The sequence below is a fragment of the Thunnus thynnus genome, chromosome 5, assembly GCF_963924715.1.
Source record: "Thunnus thynnus chromosome 5, fThuThy2.1, whole genome shotgun sequence".
Lineage (NCBI taxonomy): Eukaryota > Metazoa > Chordata > Actinopteri > Scombriformes > Scombridae > Thunnus > Thunnus thynnus.
In genome coordinates, this window is record NC_089521.1 from 12735894 (window position 1) to 12752111 (window position 16218).

At 42.2% G+C, this 16218-nt stretch overlaps 1 protein-coding gene across 3 annotated transcripts in view; it reads right to left on the reverse strand.

Moving 5' to 3' along the window:
* LOC137182808 (serine/threonine-protein kinase BRSK2) overlaps positions 1–2677 on the reverse strand; it is a 175242-nt gene extending 172565 nt beyond the window's left edge. Inside the window, exons 1-2 of one of the 3 annotated variants that reach the window (XM_067589311.1) lie at positions 2504–2676; positions 2252–2352 (exon numbers count right to left, since the gene is read on the reverse strand). In XM_067589311.1, coding sequence (XP_067445412.1) covers positions 2252–2345 — 94 coding nt within the window. In that variant the 5' untranslated portion in view covers positions 2346–2352; positions 2504–2676. Of the gene's footprint in view, positions 1–2251 lie in introns of all 3 variants that reach the window. The other 2 variants (XM_067589313.1, XM_067589312.1) reach the window with 2 other exon arrangements.
* Between the last annotated feature and the right edge of the window lie 13541 nt (positions 2678–16218).

Genomic DNA, 16218 nt, shown 5'->3' on the forward strand with positions numbered 1-16218 from the left:
CGTGGGGCCTGGGAAAGAGATCTGACAGATTAACGAATGGTTAATGGGTGAATGGGATATTATGCGCCATCATTAATCTGAATAGGTTTGGCATGGACTAGCTACGCAGACGCCAGTAACCAAATGATTTTTCTAACACGGAACACACGCATAATGATGAGTTCTGTTATTTCAGCACATTCGAAACATGAAAATGTAATTGAAATTCCAGGCCAAAAGAATTCAATATGAATATGTGTTATTTAATCAGAACTGTCAACGTGAAACACTTCAAAATCCTCCAAATGAAATACTAAAGCAATCTGACATGTGAGTAAGGGACCAAGAACACTTGACACAAATTATGAATCAAGCTGACCTGTAGCTTATGTATGCTTCCATGCGTATAAGCCTAGCAAGCAAAAATGCATGAAAATGCGCCTCAACACTCACAATAAACACATCATGAGCCATGGATGATCTCAGCGACACCATATCATTAAATGTCTGTACCCAGCAGACCATAGTGCCAGCACTATACCACCATAAACAGCCATTAGACACTCATGAGAGCAAACTGCAAGAAAGCTGAGTCTGTCTGTGAGTGAGAGATCCTCCTATACGCACAAATGATTACATATGAGTAGCAGAAGAGAGGGAGAACAGCCAGTTTTTAATGCTGCATTTGTTATTAATCTGTTATGAAAGAACCAACTGGAACATTCATTTCCATTGTTAGATCCTACTACATTCATCACACTGCAGATATGGCAGATATCTTGCATTACAAGTGGAACTAAACTGCCTCTGGATGCAACATGCTTTGAGAAACATATGTATTTAAAAATGGCTTGTACTGCCCTACAGTCAAAGAGGGACATCAGTTATGAAGGCACACATGCACTGACACCACGGGAAGACACAGAGACATGCCCCATTAATGAACGCAGAGGACCGGCCAGGTGAATGAATTGACCAGGAGAATATTTTTGAGAAAGCATACTGTCTGAGAGAACACTCAAAAACATTTACACGCACACACGGCTGCTCAGCATGACCAGCTGGACCGGGTAGGGGAAGTAACGCCTATTGTAGCCGTTTTAGACAACAGATGGGAGGAAAATCTCTCAACAGGAGAGAAGAGAGGAGAGGAAAAGTCTCTTGACTCTCTCTCAATCCCCCTCTCTCCCTCTCTCTCTCTCTCTCTCTCTCTCTCTCTCTCTCTCTTTAAGGGTGGCGAGCTCACAGTGCATGCTGCATCACTCTTGCCACCTCTGCCTACACAGGGCTGTGCCTGCCTCTCCTTTCACATGGCTCTACTGGCTGCATGTACTTGACCGCAGAAGATTCTCACTGTCCAGTTAGCAACGCTGACAACAGACCTGGAGTACTACACAATATACTCATACACAAACCAACATGCAAGCATCACCTAAAATGGCATCAAATATTATGGAATGAAGACGTGTTTAACCATCAATTGCATATGTGCTATGCAACTTTAACAAACTGCAGTGTCATTGCTGTCTATGCTGAGATACAGCATGTGCTCCTGATTCAGGAACCCCAGTTACACCTCCTTGGGGTATATGAATATACAGTAGATCAGTGTAGCTCTTATTTCCCAGCTCTGCTCATGGTATATGCTGTCAAGGTGGGACCTTCTGCTCCATATCGGAGGAAACCCACGTATTGCAGAGCCAACATTCAGAGCCTATAGGAGAAACGCCTGCCTGCTTGCCTGCCTGCCTGCCTGCGGACTAAGAATAGATCAATGTATCAGGCAAATCGGGATTAACGGCGTTGTGCTCCAATCACAGGACACACACACACACACACACACACACACACATACAAACAGGAGAGCCGGTACACAAAAAGTTCATTTTCATAGCCCATCACATTGTCATCATTTTTGGTGTTGGACGGTTTCCACGCTGCTCTGGTGCTGGAAACACACACACACACACACACACCCAGTCCAACGCCAACGCACAGCCAACAAACCAATGTAAAGCAACATCACCTAAAATCCCCTCCTGTCCCATTGCGTGAACAATGATTATGTCAGCTCACCGGCAAAAAAAATAAATAAAATAAATAACAACCCCCAAAAATTCCCCCACTGGGCTGGGCAGGTGTTTGTAACTAAACGGTTAGTTATTTATCACCTGCAGACACCCAGCCGGCCAAATTTCAACTCGCTGCGGAGCGCTCCGAAAATAAATTGTGCAATTAAAGAGGATGCAGCGAGCAAGCTGTCCCAACTAACCTGTCTGTCCTTTCCCGAGCGTCTTCTCCAAACGGTAAGGTCCCACGTAATTGGCATGTTGGGCACCGCTGTTGTCTTTACCGGACGATGACATGTCGAATCTGTGTGAAAATCAGATACTTTATAATGAAGCGCAGACAATTAAACACTCCTCGCTGGAGGTCCAAGCCGCTGTTGTCTCTCTGTTTACTCCACAGCCTCTTCTCTTCCTCTCACTCTTTCTCTGGAGCTTTTCGGTCTCTTTTTCCCTACCTCACCCGCTGTTTGAGGAGGTGAGGTTCTCTCTTTTCTCTCCTCTTTTCTCCTATCGCTGCAGACGAGCCGCAAGTGCCTTGAATATCATTGTCGGTGGAAGCTGCGCTGCCGCTGTGCGTCTGTGGGAGGTGCTGCGGAGCCGTCACATATGATTGACAGCGAATCAAGCCAACCAGAGAGCCGGACGCCCTCTACGCTGCCGCCCAGTTTCTTGTTGCTGGAGCATCTTTTGCTTTTTCCTCAAGAGTTGTAGGTTGTGATCATGAGTTTAAATCCACATAAACTCTATTTGCTCTTAACAAGGATATTTTATTGCACATATATTTAGTGCAAACTTGCTTCATAAATTACATCCACAGCTTAATTTGTATGATTGGGTCACTTTTTTCACCAGTTGAAGTTCAGTCAGTCAGTTTGTTGTATGTTTTGAGACATATTCAAATTCTCTGTTTTGAATAATAATTTGTGTCAGATATGTTTTTTTTTCCACAAAAAAGGTTCTTTCTCTTTAAAAAAAATAACTACGCTTTGCGAGACTGTCACTGAATGTAACTTCTCCACCACATGTATTGACCCTGTGCCTACAGCATTTTTTAAGCAGGTGTTCGACAGTGTTTCAAGTCATGTCCTGAAGATTATGAATGCATCTTTTCAAACAGGCAAATTTCCAGATGCCTTCAAAAGACCTGTTGTAGAACCATTACTGAAGAAACCCAACCTAGATGATAATGCACTGACCAGCTATAGGCCGATATCCAACCTTCCTTTCACTAATAAGATACTTGAAAAGATAGTTGCAGTACAAATAATCTCCTTTCTTAAAGAAAACAATATCCTGGAGGAATTTCAGTTAGGCTGTAGAAGAAACCACATCACTGAAACTGCTCTTAGTAAAATAATCAGTGACCTCAGACTAAACTCTGATGACAATAACGTCTCAATTCTTTTGATATGACGATGACATCCTAATCAATCATCCTGAAAAGTTGTTTGGTCTTTCTGACTGTGTGAAACTGGATCAAAACATACGTCAAAGGGGGATGTTTTACATCAGTCTTGGAGATCATGTGTCTGGGGAACATTACAACTGCTGTGGGGCTGCACAAGGGAACTGCCTTGGTCTATGATTATTCTCATTGTACATGCTGCCATTTGGTGACATCATCAGATAGCACAATATGTGTTTCCATAGTTACGCAGATGACACACAACTGTACATCTCCACTGAAGCAAATGATTCTGCAGTTATAAACTCCATTACTACCTGTCTTCTGGCAATAAATAAATAATTGGGCAATAATTTATTAAAGTTAAACAAGGATAAAACTGAAATCTTACTAGTCCTAAAACACAGAGAGAAAAGAAAAACTGATTCATGCCTTCATTTCAAGCCGACTTGATTACTGTATTGCACTTCTTTCTGGCCTCCAGAAAAAAAAAACACTGAGAGACTTTAGCTCATTCAAAACTCTGCAGCTCAGCTATTAACCAGAACCAAGAGGAAGGAACACATTAGTCCAGTTTTAGCTGCTCTGTTCTGGCTTCCTGTAACATTTAGAATTGACTTTAAGGTCCTCCTCCTTATATACAGAGAGTTAATGGGTTGGGATCAAGCTACATTGTTAACTCCCTTGTTAACTATTTATCTTCAAGAACACTGTGATCGTCTGCCGCCGGTTTATTGGAGGTTCCCAGCAACAGATGAAAGAAAACTGGGGATGCAGCCTTCGTCAATCACACCCCAAAACTATGGAATACACCACCGATAGATATCAGGGAAGCCAGTTTGCTAAATACTTCAAAAAGAAGGCTAAAAACTTATCTCTTCACTTTAGCCTTTAATTAGATATGACTTACTTATGATTATGAAAGGTGCTATACACCTAAAGTTTATTATTAATATTATTATTAAAAATCTCTTTGAAAGATTGAGGATATGAATATGCAAATATTGTTTGTTTCAAAAATTTAACTGCTAGACACAAGATGTCTCCTACTTCACTGAAACATCCATTCTTGTCCATTGTGGTGGTGCAAATTCCCTAACAAATTTGCACTTAATCAAATTCCAAAAACCAATTGACATGCAGTGGATCTGGGGCTTTTGGGGCCCACTTTGCCCAGTTGGTAATCCAGCCTTGGGGACAATAAAAACTAAACTGAACTGAACTGTTGAAGCTAAACCATCAATACTCCAAGTGCCATCTCTCACCAGAAAGTGTTACAGCCTTCATAAATATTTATACTGACTTTATTTACTGAGGTGCTATTATTGCAGCCAAGAAATGTACCACAGTGTGGGAGAGTTTCTAGTCTCAGCCCCCTCTCTTCTTTCTTTTTTCTCCATGTCCTTTACCCCTCTTTCTCAAACACACATACAGTATACACACACACACACAAACACAGCCACACAGTGATTGTGTGTGTGTGCAGCAGGGGGAGAGTGTGTTGGCCCTCTGATTCATTTCACACCCCACTGGTCTGAGACCTGTGACTGTGGCTCTGGCCTCTGTCTGTTCCTCACACCCTGAGAGAGTACAGGTGTCAAGGGACACATGCAGGAGAAACACACACATTCATTCACACACATTGTGACCTCTAAATATTCTTAAACAGCGTGCAAGGTTGAGGGGGCTGCTGAAATATTAAGCAGAAAGAATTGCATCAACACCACAGCATAGGCTACTTCAAAGCTGAAGACATTCCAGGAACATTCCCAAGCTTTTTCCTTTAATATTCCTCAAAATACAGACTCTACTGAATTAACCTCATTGCACATTCAATAATCTATCTGATAAGACATGAAATTGCTGTAGTGCATCATCTAATTTGCATTCATCTTCCTTCTGTAAGTAAGACAAAACACAATATTGCTTAAACATTACACAACTGTGCTGTGTTTTAAATGGGCAGTTACAAGCCAAGTGGGAAAATAAAATTTAATTCAAGTTATATATCATGTAGGTAGGAGATAATATATCAACACAAAGCGAGAGAGGAAATGCTTGACAAGAACATTTCCTGCCTCCTCCTCCACTTTTCATTAAAGTTTGCAAACAGCGCATGGCCCAGTTTAGCGCCTTTGAGGTGTGTTGTTGAGCATGTGTGCTGTTTCCCCTGATGCCCTTCATCACACTGGGAGCCAGGTTGTGTGGGGAGGTGTGACCCATAGTGTCATCCACGTGACTGCGCGGTGCCAGGTGGACCGGGCATGTGATGTCAGCGCCAGGTGCCAGGTGGGCACCATCTCAATAATGCATCATGCCCAGCACTGGCACTGGCAGGCGCACCACTTTGAAGTGTTCCAGAAACATCTGTAGCTTGAGTTTTTAATCACCTTGCCTGTACCTCCCTGCTTCCCATCAATCCTTCTCCACTCCTTCACACCCTACATCCCTCTCTCTCTCACTTCCCTGCAAAGAAATTAATGAGAAGCCGTCTTCGTTTGTGTTTGAGCTTGTGTGTCAGTGTGCGCTTGCGAACATGTGTTTATGTGCATATTTACACACGTTTATCCGCAGAGCCACCAAGCTGCAAAATTCAATCAACAGGATAAACAGAATTCAGAACAGCTCCTTTTTTCTGGATGTTTGTGGAATATTCAGCAAGGCAAGAATTATCAAAGAGTTCTGCTAGATAACACAAATTTACCATCGGCCAAATAGCAATCGGCTGCAACTGCAGGTTCTTACACTCCACAGGATGTGCATACTAATAGTCTCCTCCCAAACAACTGATCAAACTAAACAATGCTGTAATGAAGAGCTGGACATCAATCAAGACACATTACAAGACCTTTTTTTTTTTTTTTTTTTAGGAATGTTTTTCAAGTTCATTTTTGTTCAATCAATTGCTAAAGGTAGAGGGATAATAAAAGTGAGAAAAAACTGGGAGATAGATAAATAGAGGGAAAGGTTTACCAAAAAGTGGAACATATTCAATGTGTGGCAAGAGTCCAATAAACTCCAGACGTGAGAGGGAGCCCACACTGCACAGTATCTCCACCATACTACCATATAATGAATAGCTTCATAACCAATTCAACAGGGGGCTGTAAGCACATTACCTCACACTAAATGTGTGCACACACAAATTCACACTCTGCTAGTATTACAATGCTTCCACCCACAAACAAGCGCTCCACACACACAAACACATGCATGTGAACTCTTAGCCCTTCAGGGTTGTACAAACTGCCAATTGCCAACTAGCTGCGTGCTAGAAGCTGTTGGCTGCTACTGGATTGGCCAGCATGGTGCGCTTGATTAATTAGCGTGTCATCCACATACAGAGTAGACTATTAGTGTTCATCTGCAAACATTTAGAAAACTGGAGAGGAGAGGAGTGAATGAAAGGGCAATGAAGGGCAATGACCTCTGGCTGTTAAATATAAGCGTCACATTTCACCTGTTCACCTCCCTGAGCTTGGGAAAAAGAATGAGAGAAGAGGGGCGGTAAATATTGGGAGAGAGGAGAAAGGTTTCAGGGACAAAACGTGATAGCAGAAGAAAGAAAGAATCTATTCATATTGTATCTTTGCTCAGGTGACGCTGTTTCTCATGACACCCATTGTAGAAGCATAAAGGATTTAGAGTGGGGAGGGGGTCAAGAAGGGTGTGCCTAAAGGAGACAATAGGACAGGTTACTTTCTCAATAGTCTCTCATAGATCTCTTAAAAGGCACATGTTAGACAGCAAGGCGTCTGCTGGCTCTCATTTCCATTTTTCACATGCAGATGTAAGTGTGGCTGAATGCATGTACAGAGCTATTCCTACAAACACAAATGGTGAAACAGAAAAGGTAACCAAATCCATACACTCAACAAAGATGTTGCTTTTGAGGGTAACACAAGAAGGACGGCTACATGTGGAGAGTAGGAATGCGTCTTGTAGTCACGTGCACATGGGGATAAAGTCTCATAATTATCCAGATGCAGGAGGACACTTGTGCACGTCTCCGAGGCTGTGTGAGGACTTTGGAGTGTAGTTCTCTTGAGCCCTTGCCACTCTTGTATGCGAATGGATGGGATCCCACACACACGTACATATGTTCCACCAGCCAACATGTTCATGTACCATGATCAGTGGTCGGCTGGTGTTCATTTCAAATGTCACCACAGTATGCTGGTTGTACACTGACATGCCCATGAGAGAGGCTGTGAAGGGAATACTCACCAGGGGAAACTGGCTTCTCTCTCTCTCTCCCCCCCCCCCCCCCCCCACCTCTCTCTCTCTCACACACACATACACACACACACACACACACACTTACACAGATACTTGGGCAGACAGCTGCAACTCCACTGCCCCCTGCTGGTTAGAAAAATGCTTTCACTCCATCTCCACTCCCAAAAACCCCTCAACCTTCTCCACAGGTCTGTAATGGATATGGATATGGAAACACTTTACTATTCCTCTGCAATTACCACAATATGCACTTTCATCCAAATTTTGTCAGACATAATCTCGGCAGAGAAACAGAGACTCTGACATCTCACACTGTCTCCCACATCTCACCTCTCTCTACTGACATAATGAAATCACATCCACAGTCATCTGACCCAGTTTGCTCCCTTTTCTTCTCAGTGGTGCTGCAGCCTTCAAGCCCTGAACAGCACAGATTCTGTTAACAGTCAAATATGCTGGGGCCTGGAATAAAGATGGATTTCTCTATCCTATTGTGGGTCTAAGGACAGAAAATTGGATCCCTGTACCGCACAGCAAAGAACCACTTCAAAAAAATCTGACTTTTTTTCTTTTTTTACATTTAAGCACTTAACACGGAAAAGAGATGGACGATGCAGCTGCAACTGACGTGGTTAGCTTTGGAAGAAAACAGCAAAACCATATTTGTTATTTTTCATCCGCATACACCTGTACACAGACACAAAGACACAAAGCAAGCATTTCCTCTTTAATCATAGCTTTTTGCTATTGCAAAGAACATAATTGCAGTATAAGAAGCAAACTGTTAGTAATCATGTAGAGGGTTTGGCTGTGGCTGTGGATAATTAGGTTGGCTGTGAGCGCCTCACTAATCACAGGGACATTTAATGGCAGCGTGGGGTGAAGGACTAAAACAACTACATTTAGCTGTAATAAATTCACTAATCACTCATTCAGCATGCACAATCCCTGTCTGCCTCATTATCAGCTTGAGCTTAGAGAAACACAACAAATATGGAGTACAAGAATAGAGCAGTATCCTCCTCTGTAATCACTCCACGGCGTAGGCTTCATTAAAATATATCAGCGGCATCTTTTGCTGTTTATATTTGTATTAGCTATATTGAGCACCAGATGAGCATTGTTTACCAGGTGGTCATTGTATTTGTCAAGGTTTGTCCTGCATTTACTGGAGTTGTTGCTGTTGCTATGTACTATAAACTGCAGGCTCTCCTATTATTTGACTAGGCAGTATTTATTTCTTTAAACTTTTCCAATTTAAGCACCAGTTAATCTCCCAGCTGGCCAGTCATTCCTACTTTCTGTTTTATTCTGTTGATTCCTGATTAAACAAAAAGAACACCATTTTAAAGTCACAACTATTTGCCAAAACCCATTTAGCCGCTATTAAGAGCAGTTGCTTGTGGTTCTGGCTGCATAGGTGACCTTTACCTCATTCTCTGTCATACACCGGCTGAGTACCCTTGAAAATGACTCACACAAAGCAAGCCTTCCTCTCCAGCCAATTGGAAATCTGTTTCTGGCAATGTCATTGACTCTAGCCTCTAGGACCCCGCTATGTGTGCAGACTAAATGATCTACTGGACTTACTTGAAAGAGAAATACAGTATGTGCCGCTTGTGTCATATACATTATAGTGAATGGAGCCTGCTTTTACCCACGCCACAAGCCAAAACACTAACCTTTTCCCATCTCTCTCATGCATTGAGAGTAAACAAATAGTGTGAGAGAACGAGGGACCAAATCTGATGGGACCCACACTGTTCTTGGAGGAAACAGACTTTGACTGTAAGGCAACAGGAACTGTAAATGGTTTCAGAGCAAAGGCTGACCTCAGCCAAAACTGAACTTTTTTTTTTTTTTAATCATATTTTGCTTTTGCTGCATCTCCATTCTCTTATTTTTCTCTTCCTTCCTCTTAATCAGTGGTGGGAGATAAGTATATTTTATTCAGGAATGGCAAAATAAATGAATATGTAAATGAAAAGTAAATAAATTAAATCAAATGAAGTCTCTAGTCCTCTACATTTTCATTCTTCAAGTTCAGTTTCAGTTCAGTCAGCAGAGTGCAGACCATATTATGTATGATGGAGAGAAAAGATGACCAACCCTTCCAAAGAAATAATTCCCTTTGAGAACAGTCTGTATTCTTTCATAAGTGGATGTATTAAAGATCTCTCTGTGCCAAAGGGTCATCTTTGAGCATCTTTGATCCCAGTTGTACAAAATGCACTTGTGAGCAGTCAGGAGGAGCTTATCAAGAAGCTTACTAATTTTCACCTTAAATATCCCCCCTGAGCTCTGAATGGCACTTGGAGAGATAGGAGAGATATTAATTTTAAATATACTATATGGTATAATAATATAATGAATATAACTAAATAACAGGATGATATGCAATGGAGAATCTTATGCTGATTCTTCCTTAGTCTGTTGCACTTAAAAGTAGATCTGATCACATCTATGGCCCTCTGACAATAATCTGAGATATATTCTCTGTCCCATTTGCTGGAAATACTTGGCAGCACATACATGTTGAAGGAGCAAAGCAGAGAATGACATGAATATTCATTTTGATGCTGAAAAATGAGTCTCTCCACGTCACATATAGCATTCTAATTGGTAAAGAAGTTACCTGAGAATATAGGAAATACCTCGTTTGCAGATATCCAAAGAAATGTTCCACAGGGACATTAAACCTGTCTTGTAATTGCTGAAAGGAAAATACTGTAAAAGCAAATTATTTTTCTAAAGGTACAAAGGAGATGAAAGATTGTGTGATTGTCATTGTGTACCCCTCTGTCTCACAGTGGGAGCTCCCCGTGCTGTTTAGGAGTCATTCATATGAGCTATATGAGCCCTTCAAGGAAATTTGCCTACAGATGCTGTCTGTGAAGGCAGCTGCATTACTGGTGCTTGCTTCAAAACACAAAGCAAAGTCAGTCACTTGAGTGGAGACTGCAATGGTTGCTACAATATGACTCAAGCCATCCTTTTCTTTTAAGTCTAGAATGAATTAGTAGACCTACATGTTAAAATCAGCGTGTTGCTTTGCGGGAGTGAGAGGGCAAGCCTGTAGAATCTGTTTGAGGCTGAAGCACGTGGGAAAAAGAGCTAGAGGGTATAATCCTCACTTCTTTGCCAAGCCTCTAATCTGGTGTCAAAGATGTTTAATCAACATATACCAAAATACCAAGATCTTTACACATATCTAACATAAAATGTTTGTAAAAATAGACTGATGCTGACAGCCAAGGACAGGTTTTACTGTGACTCAGCCTGGCATTTCAGCCGCAATCATTGAATCTCAGGTCAAACATTGAGTTCAGAAAAGGAAAAAAGAAAAAAAAAAATACTCAGGCAATATTTGAACAGCAACATACTGGTTGGTATTTGTGTAGTATTACAAACACTTTTACGCTGTACAAGCTGTTGGACTTAATCCTCATTTATTCATTTTAGCTCCTTTTATTAATTTGTTTATTCATCATCAGTTAAAGATATAATTTGTCTTGATTTTGCACCCAGTGTAAAAAGTGGATATGTTTGAGAGGATGTCTGCGTCTGTCTTGTTGAAAGCACTCACGTATGATATCAGCGTCCTGTTGAACAACACCGTCATGGCCAAGGTCACATCACCTCTTTGTGGCAGCAGCAGTAAAAAGTGATTAGAAGAGAGAAGATTCACATGCCCCCCATTAATGTTTCTATGGTCTTCTCTGGCTTTAATAGCCTGTAGGTCAGGCTGCAGAGTTCAAGTGGCCTGCAGGACTACAGAGAGCAGTAAAAACCCATTAATCATCAGATAAACAGAGGTACCCTTTTATCAAATGACTGATGGCTTCTGGATGTCTGCAATTGTGCTTTTGAACTGAACAAAACGAGCATTGCTGCGAGGGAACAGAATGATGGTAGAAATCAGGTATTTTTTATTTTGTTTAGTTCTTCACAAACTACGAGGTATCCTGTTTTACAGTCCACAAAGGACTCAGTTAAATCAGCAGAGTATAAATGTGAACACAAATCACAACTAAATTACTTAGCTTAAATTAATTCTCCCTTCACCTTTGGCATTAAACATTAGTTAAAATAACTGCATTACAGCCGTCACAGAGGCAGTTGTGATAATAGCTTAAATCGCCTGCATAATTCCCTGGAAATTAGGCTACTCTTTCTCTGAAAGATCCTCTAGTGCCTAACAATTCAAGAAACAACATTGCTGCTTCTTCAGGTGATGTGCTGTAAAAGCTACACTTTTGATAATAATCATTTGTACAGTGACATTTAGGGAGACTGGAGGTACAATAGTTCAGACTGGAGACTGTTCAAATGACACAAACAGCAATATAGCATGATCTTGTTTGAACAGCAGCTTCAAAGTCACACTGTAGGAACTTGCAGCGGCTTTTGTCTTTGTCTCAGAGGGAGGGATGGAGAGAGGCTGAGGGGGAGGACGGAGGTGAGGTGCAGAAGAAGAGATGGATGGAGAATAGGAAGGAGGCAACAGACGTGGGCGATGCAGGGGTGGCTCAGGCTGTCGGGAGCGAGCAACAGTGGCAGATGCATTACCAGCGACATCTCCATCCCCACTGACACCGGACTCCCTCTCTGCCACACACAAACACATACACACGCGCACAAACACATGTGTCTAAGTTGATTGAAGCCAGCAGTTTGGCCCCTCACCAGGCACAGGGGGTAGTGACTGTCACCTTCTTTCCCCATCAGCCCCCTGCCACACACACACACACACACACATACACACACATACAGTCACACATGTACATGCAGATACATATACACACATATATATCTGCTATTCTCTCTCTCCTAGTTTCTCCTGCACTCTCCTGCTCTTTGAAATGTCAGGCTGGCAGGGGGTTGTGTGGGGTTCCTCCGGAGAGCAATAAAAGCTGATTGGAGTTAAAACAGTTGGTCAGGCCTCCCCGCCCCAGCATCTGTTGGATTACAGTCAGCCAACCTGTCATCTGTGAAATGAAGGCTAGTATGGGAGGAGAGGGGAAAGGCCACATGAGGGGACAGACAGACAGAGATGGAGAGATAGAGAGGGATGCGTGAGACAGAGAGAGAGAGGAGAGGATGGGAACAAGGACTGGTTTAGTAAAGGTTATGGTGTAAATTAATAGGACATAATGTGGAAAAAAGTCCACATTTAGCTGAAGAAATACAAGCAAAGAAAGACACAGGGATCAAAGGCAAAAACAACGATGGGTGAGGGGTCGGATGGAGGAAAGGACAGACACATCTGACCTTTAGATGAATCATTTCATCTCTCCATCCTTGTGTATCACTGCCTCTGAGCACTGGGGGTGAGGATCAATCCCTTTGACCCCCTCTGCCCCCACCCTTCTACCCCCACCCCCACCTTTTCCGTTTCATCCCTCTCTCCCAGTCTCTCTCCGTCACCCACTGCTGAACCCACCTACCGCCTCCACCTGCTATGTCCCCCTGAGGGAATCATTTTCACTCTAACAACTTCAATTAACCTTACCACACACGCGTCCATGCGCGTGAGCACACACACACACACACACACCCCTGGATAGACCATGCTTGCACATCTCCCCTCCCATATCAATCACAGGTGTTAAGGTCAATGGACTGGGAGACAGAAGCCTCACAGAGCTTCTCCAGGAACATGTAAAAGAATGTGAGGCTACCTGCCAAAGTCTTGGCACGCAGTGTATACACTGTCCTTAAAAAAAATAATAATGACACTGTCATAAATCCTCAGAAATAATTAGAGCTGGGACGACCAAAGGAAATGTATTTCATTTCATGCTCGAAGAAATGGTAAATATCTGTTTCATTTTCTGCTCCAGGATTAACTTTTGGAGGTCATGGGCTGAGACACCTCAAGGTTGGAGGAGACGTATGCTCAGCGAAACCATGGTGAAAAGAGAATCTTGTACACACACACACACACACACACACACACACACACACACTGTATAGGTGTTTCTCTGTGCCAATTTCCAGAATTACAACACAGCCTTTTGACACTGAAATTGCAAGAATTAATCAAAATCTGCTGCGCTGTGCTTGACTCTTAAAAGAGACAAATGAAATAAGCATGAATTAGAGGTCCACTTGTATAGGAGACTTGGATCATTGTTTCTGAAGCCAGTTGTGGGGGGGGGGACTAATCTGATGCATCCACACAAACAGTTTGGCAAATTCACCGGCATAAAGCTAATCTGGAATTGAAAGATTGGCTTCTCAGTTGCACGGCAGTAAACAGATTCCAAGGTCTTTGGTCTTCCATTAAAAACTCCTGTTTGTGTTTCTATGCGCATGCAAGCTCATGCACGCATATGCACGTGCAGGGTGTGTACCTGCATGCGTGTGCATTGAATCGTGTTTGTGTCTGTGCAAAAACCGAGAGAGAAGGGGGGAGGTTAAATCCGCACAGCTGTTCTTGAAATCAGACTTGGCTGGTGTGTGAATGCCTGCAGGCAGGAAACTCATATCTACCCTTCCACTCGTTTTCATCATCATTTAGCTGCTCTATAACAATGCCAGGCTGCTGTTTAGGCAATAAAGTCCAAAACTAACAAGTGCCAACACTGTAACTGAAGTGTTTTAATGAGCTGTAATGATGGGAGAAGGGATGTCTTCAATCATAATACACATACACATAATACAGTACACTCACAGAGTAATGATACACCATATTGACTCCAAACCTCTATTTATTCAGCTGGTTAGCTGCACTCGTGCCTATATTTTCAATAATAACTTTGAGACTACACAGATGAGGATGCAACCTGCCCTGATCATGGCTTCAATTAGCATTTGATAAGGACCAGGGGACTAGGACTGATTTTACATCTGATTATAATAATATGCAATATGAAGGGATTAAGACTGCAGGCAAAAACAAAGTGCACTCGATTTAATATGCTTGTATAACACACGTAAATGTATGCACAGACACACAACCTTCAATCCTTCACTAAAATACACCCAATCACTCTACAACCCAGCAGAGCTCTCCCTGGGCTTATCAGTGCATAATTGCTGTTGATTGGTGTATTATTGCTCTGGTTAATCTGCCTGTGGGTGGCTAATAAAGGAGCTCCACCAGGGATGTTATCAATTGTAGGCAGAAGGTGTGCATGGAGCGAGTCTGGAAGCTAAGAAAAGGAGCGAGAGGGAGGGCTGGGAGCAGGGAGAGAAGGGGGAGAGATATGAAGGAAAGTAAAGTGAGAAGGAGAAGTGACTGTGGGATGAAAGAGAAAGAGGAATAAGGATGTTTGATTCATGTTGAAAGACAGGGAAGGACAAATCAGCAAGAAACAACCAGACAGAGAGGATAGTGGGTTTAAATGTTCGTGGTTCAGGATGTGTCCACCTGAGGTAAAGTAAGGTAACATCAGTGGACTGGATGTTGTTCTGACAGAGTTGTGAGAGTGATCTCCGGAGAATCCTTTTATGATTGATGTAGCCTTGTTCCTTGGCCTCCGTTCTATTTCTAAACAGAGGCTGAAGGAAGAAGAGGCTGTGGCGAGGTGATTAGATTCCTCTCCATTAGGCGGCAGGCTGAGACAGGTGGGATATCACCCACAGCAGACACACCTCAGTCCCAATGCTCTGTGCAATAACAGCGTGTTGGCAACTGACCCTGCGGTGTGAGATGGGGAAGCTAACATGACAAACTAGTGTTTCTTTATTCCACTGGGGAGGCTGGCAGTGATTAAATTGGCACATGCTCTAGAGAACGGTGAGAGTGGTGGTAGAAGATGAAGACAAAGACAAGTAATTCAGTAGCAAGGACAAGAACAAGTTGCTTAGAGTCTGGGAAAGTTTGGAGTACATGGCTGCAGGCAAACTGAGGACATTAAACAAAAGGAGATGAAGTACGAGCTCACATACATCTAATGGGACTTTATCTGTCTCTAACAGTCTTTTATACTGTCATAGTCACACATGGAGGCACCTAAACACATTTGAGTGAAGTTTTCATTATTTTTCAAGTCCATGTGATAGATGTTCAAACTGAAGAGCTGGGACGGCCATTTGAGGAGAACTGTCCTATATGGAAATATTTGCTACCTTTGATTCAATACAGTAGGTTTAGCTTTTGCAATACATTGTCTATGACAGTGATGCAAAACTGTTGAACATGTTTTCTTCACCTTTCATCATCTCTAAGATAACCTGAAAAACTGCTTTTATATGTGATTAATATTCTATCACTTAAAAAATCTTCCATTTGAATTGATCATAGCATTATAAATACATAAATGGAATCAATTTATTTCAGGTTTCAGCTGGACAGAAAGATTTGTCAGACAGATTTATAAACAAAGCACAAAAAGTAAGGAAATTTGTGTTTGGTAGATTATTTCTTTGTTGTAACAATGCTTCTTGGCAATAAATCTTATACCACTGGAAAGCCTGTTTATTTCCCTTTTAAATGGTGCCACATTTGTAAGGAACATGCATTTGTGGGATGAGCAGCAGAGCTGAGTATGTGGCTTGTGCCGATGAAAAATTTGCCAA